This window comes from Lampetra planeri, unplaced genomic scaffold (assembly GCF_965212315.1).
Source record: "Lampetra planeri unplaced genomic scaffold, kcLamPlan1.2.h2 scaffold_1602, whole genome shotgun sequence".
Classification (NCBI taxonomy): Eukaryota; Metazoa; Chordata; class Hyperoartia; order Petromyzontiformes; family Petromyzontidae; genus Lampetra; species Lampetra planeri.
The window spans coordinates 1-27,576 of record NW_027614332.1 but is presented as its reverse complement, the minus strand read 5'-3'; the positions used below and the strand labels follow the sequence as shown (position 1 = coordinate 27,576).

General features: G+C 58.1%; 1 protein-coding gene across 1 annotated transcript; it reads left to right on the top strand.

Moving 5' to 3' along the window:
• Positions 1–630: 630 nt before the first annotated feature.
• LOC144739620 (lysine-specific demethylase 2B-like) lies at positions 631–26,181 on the top strand (the record flags this gene model as incomplete). Its single annotated transcript, XM_078622547.1, has 14 exons — positions 631–674; positions 1,157–1,235; positions 2,339–2,385; positions 4,241–4,419; positions 4,879–4,985; positions 8,400–8,493; positions 10,876–11,029; positions 11,957–12,072; positions 13,495–13,624; positions 14,460–14,671; positions 15,374–15,703; positions 19,652–19,735; positions 23,494–23,832; positions 25,910–26,181. Coding segments are annotated over exons 1-14 (2,156 nt in total), but the record flags the coding sequence as incomplete, so codon positions are not given.
• Between the last annotated feature and the right edge of the window lie 1,395 nt (positions 26,182–27,576).

Below are 27,576 nucleotides of genomic sequence, written 5' to 3'. Positions count from 1 at the left end.
GAGACACGGTGGGAGAGAGAGACAGGGGAGAGACACGGGGGGAGTTCTCGCTACGACGCCGGCTTCGTCGCAGCATGCACGGGAGCAGGTAGGGAGAGACACGGGGACAGGGGGGAGACACGGGGAGACACGGGGACAGGGGAGACACGGGGGGGGAGACCGGGGGGGGTGACACGGGGGGGGAGACACGGGGGGGGAGACACGGGGGGGGAGACACGGGGGGGGAGACACGGGGGGGGACACGGGGGGAGACACGGGGGGAGACACGAGGAGACACGGGGGGAGAGACACGGGGGGGGAGACACGGGGGGGGAGACACGGGGGGGGAGACACGGGGGGGGACACGGGGGGGGAGACACGGGGGGGAGACACGGGGGGGGAGACACGGGGGGGGAGACACGGGGGGGGGAGACACGGGGGGGGAGACACGGGGGGGGGACGGGGGGAGACACGGGGGGGAGACACGAGGAGACACGGGGGGAGAGACACGGGGGGGAGAGGCACGGGGGGGGGAGACACGGGGGGGGAGACACGGGGGAGACGGGGGGAGACACGAGGAGACACGAGGAGACACGGGGGAGAGAGAGACACGGTGGGAGAGGGAGACACGGGGGGGAGACACGGGGGGAGTTCTCGCTACGACGCCGGCTTCGTCCGCAGCATGCACGGAGCAGGTGGTGGGAGACACGGGGGGGAGACACGGGGGGGAGACACGGGGGGGAGACACGGGGGGGAGACATGGGGAGACACGGGGACAGGGAGACGGGGGAGACACGGGGGGGAGACACGGGGGGACACGGGGAGAGAGAGAGACAGGGGAGAGACACGGGGGAGACACGGGGGGAGAGAGAGACAGGGGAGAGACACGGAGGGAGACACGGGGGGAGAGACACGGGGGGGGAGACACGGGGGGGGAGACACGGGGGGGACACGGTACGTGTCTGTGTGCCACAGCGCCGGCAGCCTTTCATAGGCGCTGCTGCTACTCGCTACTAACAGCACTTGCCCCTGCAGCCCTGTTAGAGGCTACCTGGGGGATCTTTGTCTGTGTGTCTAGGTGCTGCTACTCGCCACTAACAGCACTTGCCCCTGCAGCGTGTAGAGGCTACCTGGGTGAGCAGCTTTGCCTGTGCGTGTGCGTGTGTGTGTGGCGCAGACTTCTCGTACCGCTACGTGCAGGAGGAGGGGCTGCGCACGCCACTCGTCTTCACCAAGACGGACGGCCTCGACATGAAGTGAGCTGCTGCTGCTGCTGCTGCTGGTGGTGGTTGTTGTTGACGTGGTGGTGGTGGGGGTGCTGGTGGTGTCACGTGGTGGTGGTGGTGGTGGTGGTGATGGTGGTGGAGGAGGAGGTGGTGGTGGTTGAGGTTGTGGTGGTGGAGGTGGTGGTGGTGGGGGTGGTGGTGGTTGTTGTTGTTGTTGTTGACGTGGTGGTGGTGGTGGTGGGTGGTTGAGGTGGTGGTGGTGGTTGTGGTGGTTGAGGTGGGGGTGGTTGAGGTTGTGGTGGTGGTGGTGGTGGTTGAGGTTGTGGTGGTGGTGGTGGGGGTGGTTGAGGTTGTGGTGGTGGTGGTGGTGGTGGGGGTGGTTGAGGTGGGGGTGGTGGAGGTGGTGGTGGTGGTTGAGGTTGTGGTGGTGGTGGTGGGGGTGCAGTGCGAGAGAGCAGCAGGAGGGGGGGGGGGTGAAGCGTGTGTGGTCGCAGGGAGCGAGATGGAACAGATGGAGATTAGTCACGGGGAGAGGGGAGCGAGTTTCACAGCCAATCTGTGGGTGATCCACCAACCTCCCCGTGTCTCTCCCCCCGTGTCTCTCCCCCCGTGTCTCTCCCCCCGTGTCTCTCCCCCCCCGTCTCCCCCCGTGTCTCTCCCCCCGTGTCTCTCCCCCCGTGTCTCTCCCCCCGTGTCTCTCCCCCCGTGTCTCTCCCCCCGTGTCTCTCCCCCCGTGTCTCTCCCCCCGTGTCTCTCTCCCCGTGTCTCTCCCCCCGTGTCTCTCCCCCCGTGTCTCTCTCCCCGTGTCTCTCCCCCCGTGTCTCTCCCCGTGTCTCCGTGTCTCCCCGGGTCTCTCCCCGTGTCTCTCCCCCCGTGTCTCTCCCCGTGTCTCTCCCCGTGTCTCTCCCCGTGTCTCCCCCCCCGTGTCTCTCCCCCCGTGTCTCTCCCCTCTCCCTGTGTCTCTCCCCCCGTGTCTCTCCCCGTGTCTCTCCCCGTGTGTCTCCCCCCGTGTCTCTCCCCGTGTCTCTCCCCTCTCCCCGTGTCTCTCCCCGTGTGTCTCCCCGTGTCTCTCCCCGTGTGTCTCCCCCCATGCGTCTCCCCCCATGCGTCTCCGTGTGTCTCCGTTGTTGCAGAATGCCTGGGAAGGATTTCAGTGTCAACGATGTCAAGATGTACGTGGGTAAGTCACTGCGTGTGTGTCACTGTGTGTGTGTCACTGCGTGTGTGTGTCTGTGTGTGTCACTGTGTGTGTGTCACTGTGTGTGTGTCACTGTGTGTGTCTGTGTTTCACTGTGTGTGTGTCACTGTGTGTGTGTCACTGTGTGTGTGTCACTGTGTCACTGTGTGTGTGTCACTGTGTGTGTGTGTCACTGTGTGTGTCACTGTGTGTGTGTCACTGTGTGTGTGTCACTGTGTGTGTGTGTCACTGTGTGTGTGTGTGTGTCACTGTGTGTCACTGTGTGTGTGTCACTGTGTGTGTCACTGTGTGTGTCACTGCGTGTGTGTGTCACTGCGTGTGTGTGTCACTGTGTGTGTGTCACTGTGTGTGTGTCACTGTGTGTGTGTCACTGTGTCACTGTGTGTGTGTGTCACTGTGTGTGTGTCACTGTGTCACTGTGTGTGTGTCACTGCGTGTGTGTGTCTGTGTGTGTCACTGTGTGTGTGTCACTGTGTGTGTGTCACTGTGTGTGTGTCACTGTGTCACTGTGTGTGTGTGTCACTGTGTGTGTGTCACTGTGTCACTGTGTGTGTGTCACTGCGTGTGTGTGTCTGTGTGTGTCACTGTGTGTGTGTCACTGTGTGTGTCACTGTGTGTGTCACTGTGTGTGTGTGTCACTGTGTGTGTCACTGTGTGTGTGTGTCACTGTGTGTGTCACTGTGTGTGTCACTGTGTGTGTGTGTCACTGTGTGTGTCACTGTGTGCGTGTCACTGTGTGTGTCACTGTGTGTGTGTGTCACTGTGTGTGTGTCACTGTGTGTGTGTGTCACTGTGTGTGTGTGTCACTGTGTGTGTGTGTCACTGTGTGTGTGTCACTGCGTGTGTGTCACTGCGTGTGTGTGTCACTGCGTGTGTGTGTCACTGTGTGTGTCACTGTGTGTGTGTGTCACTGTGTGTGTGTCACTGTGTGTGTGTCACTGTGTGTGTGTGTCACTGCGTGTGTGTCACTGCGTGTGTGTCACTGTGTGTGTCACTATGTGTGTGTGTCACTGTGTGTGTGTGTCACTGTGTGTGTGTGTGTCACTGTGTGTGTGTGTCACTGTGTGTGTCACTGTGTGTGTATGTCACTGTGTGTGTGTCACTGTGTGTGTGTGTCACTGTGTGTGTGTGTCACTGCGTGTGTGTCACTGTGTGTCACTGTGTGTGTGTCACTGTGTGTGTGTGTGTCACTGTGTGTGTCACTGTGTGTGTGTGTGTCACTGTGTGTGTGTGTGTGTGTCACTGTGTGTGTGTGTCACTGTGTGTGTGTGTGTCACTGTGTGTGTGTGTCACTGTGTGTGTGTGTCACTGTGTGTGTCACTGTGTGTGTGTGTCACTGTGTGTGTGTGTCACTGTGTGTGTGTGTGTCACTGTGTGTGTGTGTCACTGTGTGTGTGTCACTGTGTGTCACTGTGTGTGTGTCACTGTGTGTGTGTCACTGTGTGTGTGTGTCACTGTGTGTGTCACTGTGTGTGTCACTGTGTGTGTGTCACTGTGTGTGTGTCACTGTGTGTGTGTCACTGTGTGTGTCACTGTGTGTGTGTGTGTCACTGTGTGTGTCACTGTGTGTGTCACTGTGTGTGTGTGTGTCACTGTGTGTGTGTCACTGTGTGTGTGTCACTGTGTGTGTCACTGTGTGTGTGTCACTGTGTGTGTCACTGTGTGTGTGTGTGTCACTGTGTGTGTGTCACTGTGTGTGTCACTGTCTGTGTGTCACTGTGTGTGTCACTGTGTGTGTCACTGTGTGTGTGTGTGTCACTGTGTGTGTGTCACTGTGTGTGTCACTGTCTGTGTGTCACTGTGTGTGTGTCACTGTGTGTGTCACTGTGTGAGCCAGGCAGTCGCCGCATGGTGGACGTGATGGACGTGACGACTCAGAAGGGCATCGAGATGACGATGAGCCAGTGGGCGCGTTACTACGACACGCCAGCCGCCCAGCGGGGCAAACTCTACAACGTCATCTCACTGGAGTTCAGCCACACTCGCCTGGAGAGCCTGGTGCAACGCCCTGCCGTGGTGAGTGAGTGGTGAGTGGTGGTGAGTGGGTGGGTGAGTGGGTGGTGAGTGGGTGGTGAGTGGGTGGTGAGTGGGTGGTGAGTGGGGCAAACTCTACAACGTCATCTCACTGGAGTTCAGCCACACTCGCCTGGAGACCCTGGTGCAACGCCCTGCCGTGGTGAGTGGTGGTGAGTGGGTGGTGAGTGGGTGGGTGAGTGGGTGGTGAGTGGTGGGTGGGTGAGTGGGTGGTGAGTGGTGAGTGAGTGGGTGAGTGGGTGGGTGATTGAGTGGGTGGGTGGGCGAGTGAGTGAGTGGGTGGTGAGTGGGTGGTGAGTGGGTGAGTGAGTGAGTGAGTAGTGAGTGAGTGGTGAGTGAGTGGTGAGTGAATGGTGAGTGAGTGGTGAATGATTCAACTCCTCTCCCCCACCCCTCCACCCCACCCCTCCCCCCTCCCCCCGCTGTGTGTGGTGGATGCAGGTGGAGCAGGTGGACTGGGTGGACACGATGTGGCCACGGCACCTCAAGCAGAAGCAGAAAGAGTCGACCAACGTCATCGCACAGATGAAGTACCCCAAAGTGCAGAAGTGTGTGTCACACACACACACACCTACACACACACACAGTCACACACAGTCACACACACACAGACACACACACACAGTGTCACACACACACTCACACATACACACAGTCACACACACACACTGTGTCACACACACACAGACTCACTGTGTCACTCACACACATATAGACACACACACACCTACACACAGTCACACTCACACACAGACACACACACAGTGTCACACACACCACACACAGTGTCACACACACACAGTCACTGTGTCACTCACACTGTGTCACACTCACACACAGTGACACACACACAGTACCACACACACACACACACAACGTCATCGCGCAGATGAAGTACCCCAAAGTGCAGAAGTGTGTGTCACATACACACACACACAGATAGACACACACACAGTCACACACAGTCACACACACACAGACACACACACACACAGTGACACAGACAGACACACACACATAGACACACACACACACAGTGACACAGACAGACACACACACAGACACACACACAGATAGACACACACACAGCCACACACAGATAGACACACACACACAGTCACACACAGACACACACAGTGACACAACAACAACACAACAACCGCCATTCGCCACTAAGTGGCGGTGACGTCACCACGACGCTTGTGCCAGGCCATGTGCACCCTGAGGCCACGTGAAGTGTCGAACGCCCGCTGGCAGGAGGTCACGGGGCAGACCCAGGTGCCACGGGTCGACTGACCGAGATGACCGAGATGACTGGCTGATGCACCACCTGTGCCCCCTACTGTACCAACTTGCTGTGCTTTAGCCACCCGGCGCTCCGCTCGTTGTTGTGAGCGTCGCTCCTCCGCCCTCCGTTGTTGTTGGAGGGCGACTGCCTCCAACTGCCCAGTAGCGTCCTTCACGAGCCTCCTCCACTGAGGCCGATCTTGACACCGCTGGTACCAGTCATCGGCAAGTCCACTCAGCTCAGCGTCCTCCTGTACCACATCACTCCATCTCTTCTCTAGCCCGTGCCGCGCCCGTTTAGCCCCCTCGATCCGGCCGAACAAAAGCTGTTGAGGCATGCGGTGGCTGGGCATGCGGGCTACATGACCCAGCCAACGCAGCCTTGCCTTCCGGAGGAGCTCACTGATGGGACTTTGCCCAGATCTTTCAAGGACTTGTGAGCTCCTCACACAATCCAGCCTGGTTAAACCCACACACACACAGTCACACACAGACACACACAGTGACACAGACAGACACACAGACACAGTGACACAGACAGACACACACACATAGACACACACACACACAGTGACACAGACAGTCACACACACAGACACACACACACAGACACACACACACAACAACAACACAACAACCGCCATTCGCCACTAAGTGGCGGTGACGTCACCACGACGCTTGTGCCAGGCCATGTGCACCTTGAGGTTACGTGAAGTGTCGAACGCCCGCTGGCAGGAGGTCACGGGGCAGACCCAGCAGGTGCCACGGGTCGACTGACCGAGATGACCGAGATGACTGGCTGATGCACCACCTGTGTCCCCTACTGTGCCAACTTGCTGCGCTTTAGCCACACACACACAGACACACACACACAGACACACACACACACACAGACAGACTGTGCGTGTGTGTGACTGTGTGTGTGTGACTGTGTGTGACTGTGTGTGACTGTGTGTGTGTGACTGTGTGTGACTGTGTGTGACTGTGTGTGTGTGACTGTGTGTGTGTGTGTGTGACTGTGTGTGTGTGACTGTGTGTGTGTGACTGTGTGTGACTGTGTGTGTGTGACTGTGTGTGTGACTGTGTGTGTGTGTGACTGTGTGTGACTGTGTGTGTGTGACTGTGTGTGTGACTGTGTGTGACTGTGTGTGTGTGACTGTGTGTGACTGTGTGTGTGTGACTGTGTGTGTGTGACTGTGTGTGACTGTGTGTATGTGACTGTGTGTGACTGTGTGTGTGTGTGACTGTGTGTGACTGTGTGTGTGTGTGACTGTGTGTGACTGTGTGTGTGTGTGACTGTGTGTGACTGTGTGTGTGTGTGACTGTGTGTGTGTGACTGTGTGTGACTGTGTGTGACTGTGTGTGTGTGACTGTGTGTGACTGTGTGTGTGTGTGACTGTGTGTGACTGTGTGTGTGTGACTGCCCCCCCTCCAGGTACTGCCTGATGAGTGTGCGTGGCTGTGTGTGTGTGTGACTGTGTGTGTGTGTGTGACAGGTACTGCCTGATGAGTGTGTGTGACTGTGTGTGTGTGACTGTGTGTGTGTGTGACTGTGTGTGACTGTGTGTGTGTGACAGGTACTGCCTGATGAGTGTGTGTGACTGTGTGTGTGTGACTGTGTGTGTGTGTGACTGTGTGTGACTGTGTGTGTGTGTGACAGGTACTGCCTGATGAGTGTGTGTGACTGTGTGTGTGTGACTGTGTGTGTGTGTGACTGTGTGTGACTGTGTGTGTGTGTGACAGGTACTGCCTGATGAGTGTGCGTGGCTGTGTGTGTGTGTGTGTGTGAGACTGTATGTGACTGTGTGTGTGTGACTGTGTGTGACTGTGTGTGTGTGACTGTGTGTGTGTGACAGGTACTGCCTGATGAGTGTGCGTGGCTGTGTGTGTGTGTGTGTGACTGTGTGTGTGTGTGACTGTGTGTGTGTGTGACAGGTACTGCCTGATGAGTGTGCGTGGCTGTGTGTGTGTGTGACTGTGTGTGACTGTGTGTGTGTGTGTGTGACAGGTACTGCCTGATGAGTGTGCGTGGCTGTGTGTGTGTGACTGTGTGTGTGTGTGTGACAGGTACTGCCTGATGAGTGTGCGTGGCTGTGTGTGTGTGTGACTGTGTGTGTGTGTGACAGGTACTGCCTGATGAGTGTGCGTGGCTGTGTGTGTGTGTGACTGTGTGTGACTGTGTGTGTGTGTGTGTGACAGGTACTGCCTGATGAGTGTGCGTGGCTGTGTGTGTGTGACTGTGTGTGTGTGTGACTGTGTGTGTGTGTGTGTGACAGGTACTGCCTGATGAGTGTGCGTGGCTGTGTGTGTGTGTGACTGTGTGTGACTGTGTGTGTGTGTGTGACAGGTACTGCCTGATGAGTGTGCGTGGCTGTGTGTGTGTGTGACTGTGTGTGTGTGTGTGACTGTGTGTGTGTGTGTGTGACAGGTACTGCCTGATGAGTGTGCGTGGCTGTGTGTGTGTGTGACTGTGTGTGACTGTGTGTGTGTGTGACTGTGTGTGTGTGTGACAGGTACTGCCTGATGAGTGTGCGTGGCTGTGTGTGTGTGTGACTGTGTGACTGTGTGTGTGTGTGACAGGTACTGCCTGATGAGTGTGCGTGGCTGTGTGTGTGTGACTGTGTGTGTGTGTGTGACTGTGTGTGTGTGTGACTGTGTGTGTGTGTGTGTGACAGGTACTGCCTGATGAGTGTGCGTGGCTGTTTCACCGACTTCCACATCGACTTTGGGGGCACCTCAGTCTGGTACCACATCCTGCGTGGTGGCAAGGTAACCATGGCGACCGTGGTGGTGGTGGTGAGGGGGGTGGTGAGGGTGAGGGTGGTGGTGAGGGTGGGGGTGGTGGTGAGGGTGGTGGTGAGGGTGAGGATGGTGGTGAGGGTGGTGGTGAGGGTGGTGGTGAGGGTGGTGGTGAGGGTGGTGGTGAGGGTGGTGAGGGTAGTGGTGGTGATGAGGGTGGTGGTGAGGGTGGTGGTGGTGAGGGTGGTGGTGGTGGTGGTAAGGGTGGTGGTGAGGGTGGTGGTGATGGTGGTGGTTGTGGTGAGGGTGGTGGTGGTTATGGTGGTGGTGGTGAGGGTGGTGGTGGTGAGGGTGGTGGTGATGGTGGTGGTTGTGGTGAGGGTGGTGGTGGTTATGGTGGTGGTGGTGAGGGTGGTGGTGGTGAGGGTGGTGGTGAGGGTGGTGGTGGTGAAGATGGTGGTGGTGTGGGTGGTGGTGGTGAGGGTGGTGGTGGTGAGGGTGGTGGTGGTGATGGTGGTACTATGGTAACACTACTGATATGATGATTATGCTACTGCACAAATGATGATGACGCTACTGATGATGATGATGATGACGCTACTGATGATGATGACGACGCTACTGATGATGATGATGACGCTACTGATGATGATGACGCTACTGATGATGACGCTACTGATGATGATGATGACGCTACTGATGATGATGATGATGACGCTACTGATGATGACGCTACTGATGTTGATGATGATGACGCTACTGATGATGATGATGACGCTACTGATGATGACGCTACTGATGTTGATGATGATGACGCTACTGATGATGATGACGACGCTACTGATGATGATGATGACGCTACTGATGATGATGATGACGACGCTACTGATGATGATGACGACGCTACTGATGATGATGATGACGCTACTGATGATGATGACGCTAATGATGATGATGACGCTACTGATGATGATGATGACGCTACTGATGATGATGATGACGCTACTGATGATGATGACGACGCTACTGATGATGATGATGACGCTACTGATGATGATGACGCTACTGATGATGATGACGACGCTACTGATGATGATGATGACGCTACTGATGATGATGATGACGCTACTGATGATGATGATGATGATAACGACGCTACTGATGATGATGATGATAACGACGCTACTGATAATGATGATAACGCTACTGATGATGATGATGACGCTACTGATGATGACGACGCTACTGATGATGACGACGCTACTGATGATGATGATGATGACACTACCAATGTGATGATGATGACGCTACTGATGATGATGATGACGCTTCTGATAATGATGATGACGCTACTGATGATGATGATGACGCTACTGATGATGATGACGACGCTACTGATGATGATGACGACGCTACTGATGATGATGACGACGCTACTGATGATGATGATGACGACGCTACTGATGATGATGACGACGCTACTGATGATGATGATGACGACGCTACTGATGATGATGACGCTACTGATGATGATGATGACGCTACTGATGATGATGATGACGCTACTGATGATGATGATGACGCTACTGATGATGATGACGACGCTACTGATGATGATGATGACGCTACTGATGATGATGATGACGCTACTGATGATGACGACGCTACTGATGATGACGATGCTACTGATGATGATGATGACGCTACTGATGATGATGATGATGACGCTACTGATGATGACGACGCTACTGATGATGATGATGACGCTACTGATGATGATGATGACGCTACTGATGATGATGATGACGACGCTACTGATGATGATGATGACGCTACTGATGATGATGACGACGCTACTGATGATGATGATGACGCTACTGATGATGATGATGACGCTACTGATGATGATGACGCTACTGATGATGATGACGACGCTACTGATGATGATGATGATGACGCTACTGATGATGACGACGCTACTGATGATGACGACGCTACTGATGATGATGATGACGCTACTGATGATGATGATGATGACGCTACTGATGATGATGATGACGCTACTGATGATGATGACGCTACTGATGATGATGACGACGCTACTGATGATGATGATGACGCTACTGATGATGATGATGATGACGCTACTGATGATGATGATGACGCTACTGATGATGATGACGCTACTGATGATGATGACGCTACTGATGATGATGATGATGACGCTACTGATGATGATGATGACGCTACCGATGTGATGATGATGACGCTACTGATGATGATGATGATGACGCTACTGATGATGATGATGATGATGACGCTACTGATGATGATGATGATGACGCTACCGCTGTGATGATGGGCCGATGTGGTCTGACCCCCGTGCCCGCCCCCCCCCCCCGCCCCCCCCAGGTGTTCTGGATGATCCCCCCCACACAGCGCAACCTGGAGCTCTACGAGGGCTGGGTGCTGTCGGGCAAGCAGGGCGACGTGTTCCTGGCAGACCGCGTGGAGGCCTGCCAGCGCATCGTCCTGCAGACCGGCTACACGTTCGTCATTCCCTCGGGTGGGTGGGTGGGTGGGTGAGTGGGTGGGTGGGTGAGTGGGTGAGTGGGTGGGTGGGTGAGTGGGTGGGTGGGTGGGTGGGTGAGTGAGTGAGTGGGTGGGTGGGTGGGTGGGTGAGTGGGTGGGTGGGTGAGTGAGTGGGTGGGTGGGTGGGTGAGTGAGTGGGTGGGTGAGTGAGTGAGTGAGTGGGTGGGTGGGTGGGTGAGTGGGTGGGTGGGTGAGTGGGTGGGTGGGTGAGTGAGTGAGTGAGTGGGTGGGTGGGTGGGTGAGTGGGTGGGTGGGTGGGTGAGTGAGTGAGTGAGTGGGTGGGTGGGTGGGTGAGTGGGTGGGTGGGTGAGTGGGTGGGTGGGTGGGTGGGTGAGTGGGTGGGTGAGTGGGTGGGTGGGTGAGTGAGTGGGTGGGTGGGTGGGTGCGTGGGTGGGTGGGTGCGTGGTGGGTGGGTGGGTGGGTGGGTGTGTGGGTGGGTGTGTGGGTGTGCGGGCGGCCAGGTAGATTTGTGGGTGAGGGTGGTGGTGGTGTGATGCTGGTGGTGATGCTGGTGGTGATGCTGGTGATGATGGTGATGATGATGATGGTGGTGATGATCGTGATGATGATGATGTTGATGGTGGTGATGATGGTGGTGATGATGGTGGTGGTGCTGGTGATGGTGATGGTGGTGGTGATAGTGATGATGATGGATGATGTAGACGCTTGTGATGATGGTGGTGATGGTGGTGATGATGGTGATGATGTTGACGCTTGTGATGATGGTGATGATGGTGATGATGATGGTGGTGGTGCCTGCCCCACCCACAATCTCACGGCCTTTCCGCCTGCCACAGTTCCGGCCCGCACAGGCGCCGCCGCTCCCCCTTGCAGCGCCCGCCCTTGCCCCGCGGTGTGCTGAGAGGCTACACGGGGGACCTTTGTCTGTGTGCGGGTGCAGGCTGGATCCATGCCGTGTACACGCCGGAGGATGCGTTGGTGTTCGGGGGAAACTTCCTGCACAGCTTCAACATCCCCATGCAGCTGCGCATCTACAGCATCGAGGATAAGACGCGGGTGATCACTCGCTCGCTCACCACTCGCTCACCACTCGCTCACCACTCGCTCACCACTCGCTCACCCGCTCTCTCACTCGCTCGCTCACCACTCGCTCGCTCACCTCGCTCGCTCACCGCTCGCTCACCGCTCGCTCACCGCTCGCTCACACACTCACTCGCTCGCTCACCACTCGCTCACCACTCGCTCGCTCACTCGCTCGCTCACCACTCGCTCACCACTCGCTCACTCCGCTCGCTCACTCGCTCGCTCACCGCTCGCTCACACACTCACTCGCTCGCTCACCACTCGCTCACCACTCGCTCACCCCGCTCGCTTACTCGCTCGCTCACCACTCGCTCACCCCGCTCGCTCACCCCGCTCGCTTACTCGCTCGCTCACCACTCGCTCACCACTCGCTCACCCGCTTGCACACCCGCTCGCTCACCCCGCTCGCTCACACGCTCACCACTCGCTCACACACACACTCGCTCGCTCACCACTCGCTCACTCGCACGCTCACCACTTACTCGCTCGCACGCTCACCACTCGCTCACCACTCGCTCACCACTCGCTCACCCCGCTCGCACACTCACACACTCACTCGCCACTCGCTCACACACTCACTCGCACGCTCACTCGCTCGCTCACCACTCGCTCACACACTCGCTCACCCCGCTCGCACACCCGCTCGCTCACCCCGCTCGCTCACCCCGCTCGCTCACACGCTCACCACTCGCTCACACACACACTCGCTCGCTCACCACTCGCTCACTCGCACGCTCGCCACTTACTCGCTCGCACGCTCACCACTCGCTCACCACTCGCTCACCCCGCTCGCACACTCACACACTCACTCGCCACTCGCTCACACACTCACTCGCACGCTCACTCGCTCGCTCACCACTCGCTCACACACTCGCTCACCCATTACACAAACCCACCCACAACCCCACCCACCTACCCACCTACCCACCTACTCAACTACCTACCCACTCACCAGCCCACCCACACACTTGCCCACTCACCCAAACACAAACCCACCCACAACCCCACCCACCTACTCACCCACTCACCCACTCACCCTCCCCCTCACTCACTCACTCACCCAAACACAAACCCACCCACAACCCCACCCACCTACTCACCGGCCCACCTACTCACCCACTCACCCACTCACCCTCCCCCTCACTCACTCACTCACCCAAACACAAACCCACCCACAACCCCACCCACCTACTCACCCACTCACCGGCCCACCCAATCACCGGCCCACCCATCCTCCCACTCACTCACTCACTCACCCAAACACAAACCCACCCACAACCCCACCCACCTACTCACCTACCCACCCACTCACCCACCCACCCACCCACTCCCTCACTCACCCCCGTATCTCTACATCTCTCTACCTCTCTGTGTGTGTGCGTGTGTGGTGCCCAGGTACCCGCCAAGTTCCGCTACCCGTTCTACTCTGAGATGGCGTGGTACGTGCTGGAGCGGTACACCTTCTGCCTCACGGGGCGATCGCACCTGGTGCGCGACTACCAGCTGCAGTCGCTCCTCGGAGAAGGTGGGGACCAGCCGCTCACTTCCTGTATGTCACTTCCTGTCTGTCACTTCCTGTCTGTTACTTCCTGTCTGTTACTTCCTGAATGTCTACCACTTCCTGTCTGTCACTTCCTGTCTGCCACTTCCTGTCTACCACTTCCTGTCTGTCACTTCCTGTCTGCCACTTCCTGTCTGTCACTTCCTGTCTGTCACTTCCTGTCTGCCACTTCCTGTCTGTCACTTCCTGTCTGTCACTTCCTGTCTGTCACTTCCTGTCTGCCACTTCCTGTCTGTCACTTCCTGTCTGCCACTTCCTGTCTGTCACTTCCTGTCTAGCACTTCCTGTCTGTCACTTCCTGTCTAGCACTTCCTGTATGTCACTTCCTGTCTGCCACTTCCTGTCTGTCACTTCCTGTCTGTCACTTCCTGTCTGCCACTTCCTGTCTGTCACTTCCTGTCTAGCACTTCCTGTCTGTCACTTCCTGTCTGTCACTTCCTGTCTGCCACTTCCTGTCTGCCACTTCCTGTCTGTCACTTCCTGTCTAGCACTTCCTGTCTGTCACTTCCTGTCTAGCACTTCCTGTCTGTCACTTCCTGCATGTCACTTCCTGTCTAGCACTTCCTGTCTGTCACTTCCTGCATGTCACTTCCTGTCTGTCACTTCCTGTCTGTCACTTCCTGTATGTCACTTCCTGTATGTCACTTCCTGAATGTCTACCACTTCCTGTCTACCACTTCCTGTCTGTCACTTCCTGTCTGTCTACCACTTCCTGTCTCCCACTTCCTGTCTCTTCCACCTGGTGCATTGTGGGAATGTGCCGTGTTCATCCGCTGCCTTTCCCCCCCCCCCCCACCAGTGCATGCTGGGAGCCGGGGACCGGGCAGCCGTGGTGAGCGTGGTGGTGAGCGTGGTGGTGAGCGTGGTGGTGAGCGTGGTGGTGAGCGTGGTGGTGAGCGTGGTGGTGAGCGTGGTGAGCGTGGTGGTGAGGAGGTGAAGGACGCGGAGACCGGAGAGCGGGAGATGGCACTCACCATGAGGGCCGTCGTTTCGATCAGCCCCCTCCATCAGGTGAGTGTGGTGAGGGTGAGGGTGGCGGTGACGGTAGTGTTGATGGTGGTGATAGTGGTGACGGCGGTGATGTTGACGACGATTATGACGACGACGATGATGATGACGACGATGACGATGATGATGATGACGATGATGACGATGATGATGATGTTGATGATGACGACGATGACGATGATGATGACGACGATGACGATGATGATGTTGATGTTGACGATGATGTTGACGATGATGACGACGATGATGACGACGATGACGATGATGATGTTGATGATGACGATGACGACGATGACGATGATGATGACGACGATGACAATGATGATGATGTTGATGATGACGATGATGACGATGACGATGTTGATGACGATGATGATGACGATGATGATGTTGACGATGACGATGACGATGTTGATGATGACGATGACGACGATGATGACGATGATGACGATGATGATGACGATGATGTAGATGATGATGACGATGACGACGATGACGACGATGACGACGATGATGATGACGATGATGTAGATGATGATGACGATGACGACGATGATGACGATGATGATGACGATGATGATGACGATGACGACGATGATGACGATGATGATGACGATGATGATGCTGATGACGACGATGACGACGATGACGACGATGACGACGATGTTGACGACGACGATGACGATGATGTCTCTCTCTCCGCAGCCTCTGTCAGCTTTGCCTCCGTCACCCAAAACGTCGTCCTCATCGTCCTCATCAGCGTCGTCCTCGTCGTCAACAGCGTCGGCCATCTCCACCGACGACGACGACGACGACGACGACGTCGTCCCGGCCACCAAGTTAGCGGTGGCGGCGGCCTCCTCCTCCTCCTCACCGCCCTCACCGCCCTCACCGCCCCCCTCCTCACCGCTGCTCACCGGGCTGGAGCTGGCGGGCCTGTGGGCGCTGGTGAGGCGCCTGCAAGCGCTGGCACGCAGCAAGCGCGGGGTGCCAGCCGGAATACGGGACGCGGACGCTCTGCTCACTCACGTACAGGTGGGGGGTGGTGGGGGGTGGGTGAGTGGGTGGGTGAGTGGGTGGGTGAGTGGGTGGGTGAGTGGGTGGGTGGGTGAGTGGGTGGGTGGGTGGGTGGGTGAGTGGGTGGGTGAGTGGGTGGGTGGGTGGGTGGGGTGAGTGGGTGGGTGAGTGAGTGGGTGGGTGAGTGAGTGGGTGGGTGGGTGGGTCTATGGGCGAGTGAGTGGGTGGGTGGGTGGGTGAGTGAGTGGGTGGTGAGTGGGTGGGTGGTGAGTGAGTGGGTGAGTGGGTGGGTCTATGGGCGAGTGAGTGAGTGGGTGGGTCTATGGGCGAGTGGGTGGGTGGGTGAGTGAGTGAGTGGGTGGGTGGGTGAGTGAGTGGGTGAGTGGGTGGGTCTATGGGCGAGTGGATGGGTGAGTGAGTGGGTGGGTCTATGGGTAAGTGAGTGGGTGGGTGAGTGAGTGAGTGGGTGAGTGGGTGGGTCTATGGGCGAGTGAGTGGGTGGTGAGTGAGTGAGTGGGTGGGAGAGTGAGTGGGTAAGTGAGTGAGTGAGTGGGTGAGTGGGTGGGTCTTTGGGCGAGTGGGTGGGTGGGTGAGTGAGTGGGTGAGTGGGTGGGTCTATGGGCAAGTGAGTGGGTTGGTGAGTGAGTGAGTGGGTGGTGAGTGAGTGAGTGGGTGAGTGGGTGGGTCTATGGGTGAGTGAGTGAGTGAGTGGGTGAGTGGGTGGGTCTATGGGCGAGTGAGTGAGTGGGTGGGTGGGTGAGTGGGTGGTGAGTGAGTGGGTGGGTGGGTGAGTGAGTGAGTGGGTGAGTGGGTGGGTCTATGGGTGAGTGGGTGAGTGGGTGGGTCTATGAGCGAGTGAGTGAGTGGGTGAGTGGGTTAGTGGGTGGTGAGTGGGTGAGTGAGTGCGTGAGTGGGTGGGTGAGTGAGTGAGTGCGTGAGTGGGTGAGTGGGTGGGTGGGTGGGTGAGTGAGTGAGTGGGTGAGTGAGTGAGTGAGTGAGTGGGTGGGTGGATGAGTGAGTGAGTGAGTGGGTGGGTGAGTGGGTGGGTGAGTGAGTGAGTGGGTGAGTGGATGAGTGAGTGAGTGGGTGAGTGGGTGGGTGAGTGGATGAGTGAGTGAGTGGGTGAGTGGGTGGGTGAGTGGGTGGGTGAGTGAGTGAGTGAGTGGGTGAGTGGATGAGTGAGTGGGTGGGGTGAGTGGGTGGGTGAGTGAGTGAGTGGGTGGGTGGGTGGGTGAGTGAGTGGGTGGGTGGGTGGGTGAGTGGGTGGGTGAGTGAGTGAGTGAGTGAGTGGGTGAGTGAGTGAGTGAGTGAGTGGGTGAGTGAGTGAGTGAGTGGGTGGGTGAGTGGATGAGTGAGTGAGTGAGTGGGTGGGTGAGTGAGTGGGTGGGTGAGTGAGTGGGTGGGTGGGTGAGTGAGTGGGTGGGTGAGTGGATGTGAGTGAGTGGGTGGGTGAGTGAGTTGGTGGGTGAGTGAGTGAGTGAGTGATGGGTGAGTGAGTGAGTGGATGAGTGAGTGAGTGAGTGGGTGAGTGATGAGTGAGTGAGTGGGTGGGTGAGTGTGTGGGTGGTGGGTGAGTGGATGAGTGAGTGAGTGGGTGGGTGAGTGAGTGGGTGGGTGGGTGAGTGAGTGAGTGAGTGGAGTGAGTGGGTGAGTGGGTGAGTGAGTGAGTGGGGTGAGTGGTGTGTGAGTGAGTGGGTGAGTGGGTGAGTGGTGAGTGGGTGAGTGGGTGGGTGAGTGAGTGGGTGGTGAGGTGAGTGAGTGGGTGGGTGGTGGAGTGGGTGAGTGAGTGGGTGGGTGGTGAGTGAGGTGGGTGAGTGGGTGAGTGGGTGGGTGAGTGAGTGGGTGGTGAGTGGGTGAGTGGTGGGTGAGTGGGTGGGTGGGTGAGTGAGTGGGGGTGAGTGGTGAGTGGTGTGAGGGGGTGGGGTGAGTGGGTGGGTGGTGGTGAGTGAGTGGGGTGGGTGGTGGGTGTGGTGGTGGTGGGTGGTGGGTGAGGTGGGTGAGTGGGTGAGTGGTGAGTGGGTGTGGGTGGTGGTGGGTGGTGGGTGAGTGAGTGGGTGGGGTGGGTGTGTGGTGGTGGGGGGTGGGTGGTGGTGGTGGGTGGGTGGGTGTGAGTGGGTGGTGGGGGTGGTGGTGGGGTGGGTGTGGTGGGTGGGTGGTGGGTGGGTGAGTGGGTGGGTGGTGGGTGTGGTGGGTGGGTGGGTGGGGTGAGTGGGTGGGGGTGGGTGGTGGTGGGTGGTGGTGGTGGTGGGTGGGGGTGGGTGGGGGGGTGGGTGGGTGGGTGGTGGGTGGGTGGGGTGTGGGTGGGTGGGGGGGTGGGTGGGTGGGTGGTGGTGGGTGGTGGGTGGTGGGGTGGGTGGGTGGGTGAGTGGGGGTGAGTGGGTGGTGGGGTGGGGGGTGGGGGGGGGTGGGTGGGGTGGGTGGGTGGGTGAGTGGTGGGTGGGGGTGGTGGTGGTGGGTGAGTGGGTGGGTGGTGGGTGTGTGGGGGTGGGGTGAGTGGTGGGTGGGGTGAGTGGTGTGGGGTGAGTGGTGGGGGAGTGGGTGAGTGGGTGGGTGGGTGGGTGGGTGAGTGGGTGGGTGGTGGTGGGTGGGTGAGTGAGTGGGTGGGTGGGTGAGTGGTGGGTGGGGTGGGTGAGTGAGTGGGTGGGGGTGGGTGGGGTGGGGTGGTGGTGGGTGGTGGGTGAGTGGGTGAGTGGGTGGTGGGTGGGTGGTGGGTGAGTGGGTGGGAGTGGGTGAGTGGGGGTGGGTGGTGGTGGGGGGTGAGTGAGTGGTGGGTGAGTGGATGAGTGAGTGGGTGGGTGGGTGAGGGTGGGTGGGTGAGTGAGTGAGGTGGGTGAGTGGTGGGTGGGTGGGTGGGTGGTGGTGGGTGAGTGGTGAGTGGTGGGTGGGTGGGTGAGTGGGTGAGTGGGTGAGTGGGTGAGTGGGTGAGTGGTGAGGGTGAGTGGGTGGGTGAGTGAGTGGGTGGTGGATGAGTGAGTGGGTGGGTGGGTGAGTGGGTGTGGTGAGTGAGTGAGTGGGTGAGTGGGTGGATGAGTGAGTGAGTGGGTGGGTGAGTGAGTGAGTGAGTGGGTGAGTGGGTGTGTGAGTGGGTGGGTGAGTGAGTGAGTGGGTGAGTGGATGAGTGAGTGAGTGAGTGAGTGGGTGAGTGGATGAGTGAGTGGGTGGGTGAGTGAGTTGGGTGGGTGAGTGAGTGGGTGGGTAGGTGGTGGGGGTGTGGTGGGCGGGCGGGCGGGCGGGTGGGTGGTCGGGTGTGTGGGTTGGTAATGGTAGTTCTGGTGATTGTGGTTGTTGATGTGGTGGTTGTTGTTGTTGTTGATGTGGTGGTTGTTGTTGTTGTTGACGTGGTGGTGGTGGTGGTGGTTGTTGTTGTTGACGTGGTGGTGGTGGTGGTGGTTGTTGTTGTTGTTGACGTGGTGGTGGTGGTGGTGGGTGGTTGTTGTTGTTGTTGACGTGGTGGTGGTGGTGTAGGCGGTGCTGGAGGAGCACGAGACGGATGATGCGGAGCTGGTTGTTGTTGATGTGGTGGTTGTTGTTGTTGACGTGGTGGTGGTGGTGGTGGTTGTTGTTGTTGACGTGGTGGTGGTGGTGGTTGTTGTTGTTGTTGACGTGGTGGTGGTGGTGGTGGTGGTTGTTGTTGTTGTTGACGTGGTGGTGGTGGTGGTGGTTGTTGTTGTTGTTGACGTGGTGGTGGTGGTGGTGGTTGTTGTTGTTGACGTGGTGGTGGTGGTGGTTGTTGTTGTTGTTGTTGACGTGGTGGTGGTGGTGTAGGCGGTGCTGGAGGAGCACGAGACGGATGATGCGGAGCTGGTTGTTGTTGATGTGGTGGTTGTTGTTGTTGTTGACGTGGTGGTGGTGGTGGTGGTTGTTGTTGTTGACGTGGTGGTGGTGGTGGTGGTTGTTGTTGTTGACGTGGTGGTGGTGGTGGTGGTGGTTGTTGTTGTTGACGTGGTGGTGGTGGTGGTGGTGTAGGCGGTGCTGGAGGAGCACGAGACGGATGATGCGGAGCTGGCGCTCTCCGGAGTTCCCATCGTGTCCTGGCCACCACCACCCTTGGTGAGTGTCCACCTCACACTCACTCGCCCACTCACCCACTCACTCGCTCACTCACTCGCTCGCTCACCCCACTCACTCACCCACTCACCCACTCACTCGCTCACTCACCCACTCACTCACCCACTCACTCACTCGCTCACCCACTCACTCACCCACTCACCCACTCACTCGCTCACCCACTCACTCACCCACTCACTCGCTCACCCACTCACTCACCCACTCACTCACCCACTCATCCACTCACCCACTCACTCACCCACTCACTCGCTCACCCACTCACTCACCCACTCACTCACCCACTCATCCACTCCACTCACTCACCCACTCACCCACTCACTCACCCACTCATCCACTCACTCACCCACTCACTCACTCGCTCACTCACCACTCACTCGCTCACTCACTCGCTCGCTCACCCACTCACTCACCCACTCACTCACCCACTCACTCGCTCACTCACCCACTCACTCACTCACCACTCGCTCACCACTCACTCACTCACCACTCACTCACCACTCACTCACCACTCACTCACTCGCTCACCCCACTCACTCACCCACTCACTCGCTCACCCACTCACTCACCCACTCACCCACTCACTCACTCACTCACTCGCTCACCCACTCACTCACCCACTCACTCGCTCACTCACCCACTCACTCACTCACCACTCGCTCACCACTCACTCACTCACCACTCACTCACCACTCACTCACCACTCACTCACTCGCTCACCCACTCACTCACCCACTCACTCGCTCACACCACTCACTCACCCACTCACCCACTCACTCACTCACTCGCTCACACCACTCACTCACCCACTCACCCACTCACTCGCTCACTCACCCACTCACTCACTCACCACTCGCTCACCACTCACTCACTCACTCACCACTCACTCACCACTCACTCACCACTCACTCGCTCACTCACCCACTCACTCACCCGCTCACTCGCTCACTCACCTACTCACTCGCTCACCCACTCACTCACCCACTCACTCGCTCACTCACTCACTCGCCCACTCACTCACTCGCTCACTCACCACTCACTCGCTCACCCACTCACCCACTCGCTCACCCACTCACTCACTCGCCCACTCACTCACTCACCACTCACTCACCACTCACTCACTCACTCACCCACTCACCCGCTCACTCGCTCACTCACCCACTCACTCACTCACCACTCGCTCACCACTCACTCGCTCACCCACTCACTCACCCACTCACTCACTCACCCACTCACTCACTCACCACTCGCTCACCACTCACTCACCCGCCCTCACTCACTCACCCACTCACTCACCCACTCACTCGCCCACTCACTCACTCACCACTCACTCACCACTCACTCACTCGCTCACCCACTCACCCACTCACTCGCTCACCCACTCACCCACTCACCCACTCACTCGCCCACTCACCCACTCACTCACTCACCACTCACTCGCTCACCCACTCACTCACCCACTCACCCACTCACTCACTCACTCACCCACTCACTCACCCACTCACTCGCTCACCCACTCACTCACCCACTCACCCACTCACTCGCCCACTCACCCACTCACTCACTCACTCACCACTCACATCGCTCACCCCACTCACTCACCCACTCACCCACTCACTCACCCACTCACTCACTCACCACTCACTCACCACTCACTCGCTCACCACTCACTCGCTCACCCACTCACTCACACACCCACTCACCTACTCACTCACCACTCACTCACTCACTCACCCCCTCACTCACTCACCCACTCACCCACCACTCACTCACTCACCCACCCACTCACCCACTCACCTACTCACTCACTCACACACCCACTCACCTACTCACTCACCCACTCACTCACTCACTCACCCACTCACCCACTCACCACTCACTCACCACTCACCCACTCACTCACCCACTCACTCACTCACCCACCCACCCACCCACCCACTCACTCACTCACCCACTCACCCACTCACCCACTCACTCACTCACCCACTCACCCACTCACTCACTCACTCAATCACTCACTCACCCACTCACTCACCCACTCACCCACTCACTCACCACTCACTCACCACTCGCTCACCCACTCACTCACCCACTCACTCACCCACTCACTTACTTACCCACTCACCCACTCACCCACTCACTCACCACTCACTCACCACTCACTCACCCACCCACTCACTCACCCACTCACCCACTCACTCACCACTCACTCACCACTCACTCACCACTCGCTCACCCACTCACTCACTCACCCACTCACCACTCACTCACCACTCACCCACCACTCACTTACTCACTCGCTCACTCACCCACTCACCCACTCACTCACCCACTCACCCACTCACCCACCACTCACTCACTCACTCACTTACTCACCCACTCACCCACTCACCCACTCACTCTCCCACTCACTCACCCACACACTCACTCACTCACCCACTCACTCACTCACCCACTCACCCACTCACTCACTCACCACTCACTCACTCACCCCGCTCACTCACCCACTCACTCACTCACCCACTCACTCGCTCACCTACTCACTCACTCACCCGCTCACTCACCCACTCACCTACTCACTCACCCACCCACTCACTCGCTCACCCACTCGCTCACCCCACTCACTCACCCACTCACTCACCCACTCACTCACCCACTCACTCACTCACCTCCACCCACCCGTGTCTCCGTCTGTCTGTGTGTGTGTGTGTGACTGTGTGTGTGTGTGTGACTGTGTGTGTGACTGTGTGACTGTGTGTGTGTGTGTGACTGTGTGTGTGTGACTGTGTGACTGTGTGTCTGTGTGTGTGTGACTGTGTGTCTGTGTGTGTGTGACTGTGTGACTGTGTGTGTGTGTGACTGTGTGTGACTGTGTGTGTGTGACTGTGTGACAGTGTGTCTGTGTGTGTGTCACTGTGTGTGTGTGTGACTGTGTGTGTGTGTGACTGTGTGTGTGTGTGACTGTGTGTGTGTGTGACTGTGTGACTGTGTGTCTGTGTGTGTGTCACTGTGTGTGTGTGTGTCTGTGTGTGTGTGACTGTGTGTGTGTGTCACTGTGTGTGTGTGTCACTGTGTGTGTGTGTCACTGTGTGTGTGTGTGACTGTGGGAGCGGTAGTGTAGCGGTTAGCGCTGCGCTATGAACCTGGCGACCCGGGTTCGATTCCCGCTCACGGCTAACACCAGTGACGATTATCTGAACCGGTCCTGGGCCTCCCCTAGGTCGACTCAGCCTTAAATGAGTACCTGGTGCGGTGTGTAAACATCGCCACTGGGGAGACAAAGGCGGTCGGGCGTGGTGCTGGCCACCCACCCCCTCGTGTGCCGTTCCGGCCTTCATAGGTGCTCGCTAACAGCACTTGCCCCTACAGTCTGTTAAGGCTATACGGGGGATCTTTTGTGTGTGACTGTGTGACTGTGTGTCTGTGTGTGTGTCACTGTGTGTGTGTGTGTCTGTGTGTGTGTGACTGTGTGTGTGTGACTGTGTGTGTGTGTGACTGTGTGTGTGTGTGACTGTGTGACTGTGTGTCTGTGTGTGTGTCACTGTGTGTGTGTGTGACTGTGTGTGTGTGTGACTGTGTGTGTGTGTGACTGTGTGACTGTGTGTCTGTGTGTGTGTGACTGTGTGACTGTGTGTCTGTGTGTGTGTGACTGTGACTGTATGTGTGTGTGACTGTGTGTGACTGTGTGTGTGTGACTGTGTGACTGTGTGTCTGTGTGTCACTGTGTGTGTGTGTGTTTACAGGCGTGTATGTCGCTACGCTCCAAGACCTCCCACAGTCAAACACCGCCACCGCCCAGCACCTCCCACGTCGCGTCCGTGAGACGTGGCGGCGGTGCTGGTGGTGGCGTTGTTGTTGGTGGTGGTGGTGTTGGTGGTGGCGTTGTTGTTGGTGGTGGCGGTGTTGTTGGTGGTGCTGGTGGTGGCTCATCGCCCGTGGCGAGGCACCGACGCACACGCTGCAAGCGTTGTCCCGCCTGCCGCAGCGCCGACTGTGGGCGCTGCGCCTTCTGCCGGGACATGCGCAAGTTTGGGGGGCCAGGCCGCATGAAGCAGAGCTGCCTGGGGCGCCAGTGCACCTGTGTGGGTGACTCACCAACTCACCCGCTCACCAGCTCACCCACACACTCCCCTACACGCTCACCCACACACTCACCCACACACTCACCCACACGCTCACCCACACACTCACCCACACGCTCACCCACACACTCACCCACACACTCACCCACACGCTCACCCACACGCTCACCCACACACTCACCCACACGCTCAACCACAACACGCTCACCCACACACTCACCCACACGCTCAACCACACGCTCACCCACACACTCACCGACACACTCACCCGCACACTCACCAACACACTCACCCACACACTCACCCACACACTCACCAACTCACGCTCACCAACACACTCACCAACACGCTCACCAACACACTCACCAACACACTCACCAACACGCTCACCAACACACTCACCCACACACTCACCCACACACTCACCAACACACGCTCACCAACAAACACGCTCACCAGCACACTCACCAACACACACACTCACCAACACACTCACCAACACACTCACCAGCACACTCACCAACACACACACTCACCAACACACTCACCAACACACTCACCAGCACACTCACCAACACACTCACCAACTCACGCACCAGCACACTCACCAACACACTCACCAACACACTCACCAGCACACTCACCCACACACTCACCACCCACACACTCACCAACACACTCACCCACACACTCACCAACACACTCACCAACACACTCACCAACACGCTCACCAACTCTACACTCACCAACACACTCACCAACACGCTCACCCACACACTCACCAACACACTCACCAGCACACTCACCCACACACTCACCAACACACTCACCAGCACACTCACCAACACACTCACCAACACACTCACCAACACGCTCACCAACTCTACACTCACCAACACACTCACCAACACGCTCACCCACACGCTCACCAACACACTCACCCACACACTCACCAACACACGCTCACCAACAAACACGCTCACCAACAAACTCACCCACACACTCACCAACACACCACTCACCAACACACTCACCAGCACACTCACCAACACACTCACCAGCACACTCACCAGCACACTCACCAACACACTCACCAACACACTCACCAACACACTCACCAACACACACACTCACCCACACACTCACCAACACACGCTCACCAACACACACACCAACACACACACTCACCAACACACTCACCAACACACACACTCACCCACACACTCACCAACACACGCTCACCAACACACACACCAACACACACACCAACACACACACTCACCCACACACTCACCAACACACACTCACCAACACACTCACCAACACACGCTCACCAACACACACACTCACCCACACACTCACCAACACACTCACTCACCAACACACTCACCCACACACTCACCAGCACACTCACCAACACACTCACCAACACACTCACCCGCACACTCACCCACACACTCACCAACACACTCACCAACACACTCACTCACCAACACACTCACCAGCACACTCACCCACACACTCACCAGCACACTCACCCACACACTCACCCACACACTCACCAACACACTCACTCACCAACACACTCACCAGCACACTCACCCACACACTCACCAGCACACTCACCAACACACTCACCAACACACTCACCCACACACTCACCCACACACTCACCAACACACACACTCACCCACACACTCACCAACACACGCTCACCAACACACACACCAACACACACACTCACCCACACACTCACCAACACACGCTCACCAACACACACACTCACCCACACACTCACCAACACACTCACTCACCAACACACTCACCAGCACACTCACCCACACACTCACCAACACACGCTCACCAACGCTCACCATCGGCGCTGCTGCTTGCTACTCAACAGTACTACCTGGTGATGGTCCTCACCCTGTGACTCGCTCCCCGTGTCCACCCTCGTGCCCCCCACCCCCCCCCCCGTGCCCCCCACCCCCCCCTCGTGCCCCCCCCCCCCCCCCGTGCCCCCCACCCCCCCCTCGTGCCCCCCCCCCCCCCCCCCGTGCCCCCCACCCCTCCACAGCCGATGCTGCCCCACGTGGCCGTGTGTGCGGTGTGTGGGCGGTGCGACATCGGTGGGGGGAGTGGTGGGGGGAGTGGTGGGGGGGGGTCAGGCCGTCGGATCCTCACCAACGCCGCTCACCCCCCGCTCACCAACCTGGTGCTCATGGAGTGCTCCCTGTGTGGCGAGATCGCTCACCCCGCCTGCCTCAAGGTGTGCGCTCAAACTCACCCCCCACTCGCTCACATCGCTCACTCGCTCGCTCACTCACCCACTCACTCACTCACTCGCTCGCTCGCTCACCCCACTCACTCACTCACTCACTTACTCACTCACCCACTCACCCACCCACTCACCCAATCACTCACTCACTCACCCACCCACTCACCCACCCACTCACTCACCCACTCACCCACTCACTCACTCACTCACTCACTCACGCACTCACCCACTCACCCACCCACTCACCCACCCACTCACTCACCCACTCACCCACTCACCCACCCACCCACTCACTCACCCACTCACTCACTCACTCACCCACTCACTCACTCACTCACCCACACCCCACTCACCCACCCACTCACTCACTCACCCACCCACTCACCCACCCACTCATTCACTCACTCACCCACTCACTCACTCACCCACTCACTCACTCACCCACCCACCCACTCACTCACCCACCCACCCACCCACTCACCCACTCACCACCCACTCACTCACCCACTCACCCACTCACTCACTTACTCACCCACCCACTCACTCACTCACTCACCCACCCACTCACCCACCCACTCACTCACCACTCACCCACCCACTCACTCACTCACTCACCCACTCACTCACTCACTCACCCACCCACCCACTCACTCACTCACTCACCCACCCACCCACTCACTCACCCACCCACCCCACCCACCCACTCACCCACTCACTCACCCACTCACCCACCACTCACTCACTACTCACCCACCCACTCACCCACCCACTCACCCACTCACCCACTCACCCACCCACCCACTCACCCACCCACTCACCCACCCACTCACCCACTCACTCACCCACTTACTCACTTACCCACCCACTCACCCCCTCACTCACCCACCCACTCACCCACTCACTCACTCACCCACTCACTCACCCACTCACCCACCCACTCACTCACTCACTCACACCACTCACCCACCACCCACTCACCCACCCACTCACTCACTCACCCACTCACTCACTCACCCACTCACCCACCCACTCACTCACCCACCCACCCACTCACTCACCCACTCACCCACCCACTCACCCACCCACTCACTCACCCACTCACCACCCACTCACCCACCCACTCACCCACTCACTCACCCACTCACCCACCACACTCACTCACCACTCACCCACTCACTCACCCACTCACCCCACTCACCCACCCACTCACCCACTCACCCACTCACCCCCACACTCACCCACTCACCCACCCACTCACTCACCCACCCACCCACCACCCACTCACCCACCCACTCACCCACCCACTCACCCACCCACCCACCCACTCACTCACCCACCCACTCACTCACCCACCCACCCACCCACTCACCCACTCACCCACTCACTCACCCACCCACCCACTCACCCACTCACCCCACCCACTCACTCACCCACCCCACTCACCCACTCACCCACCCACCCACCCA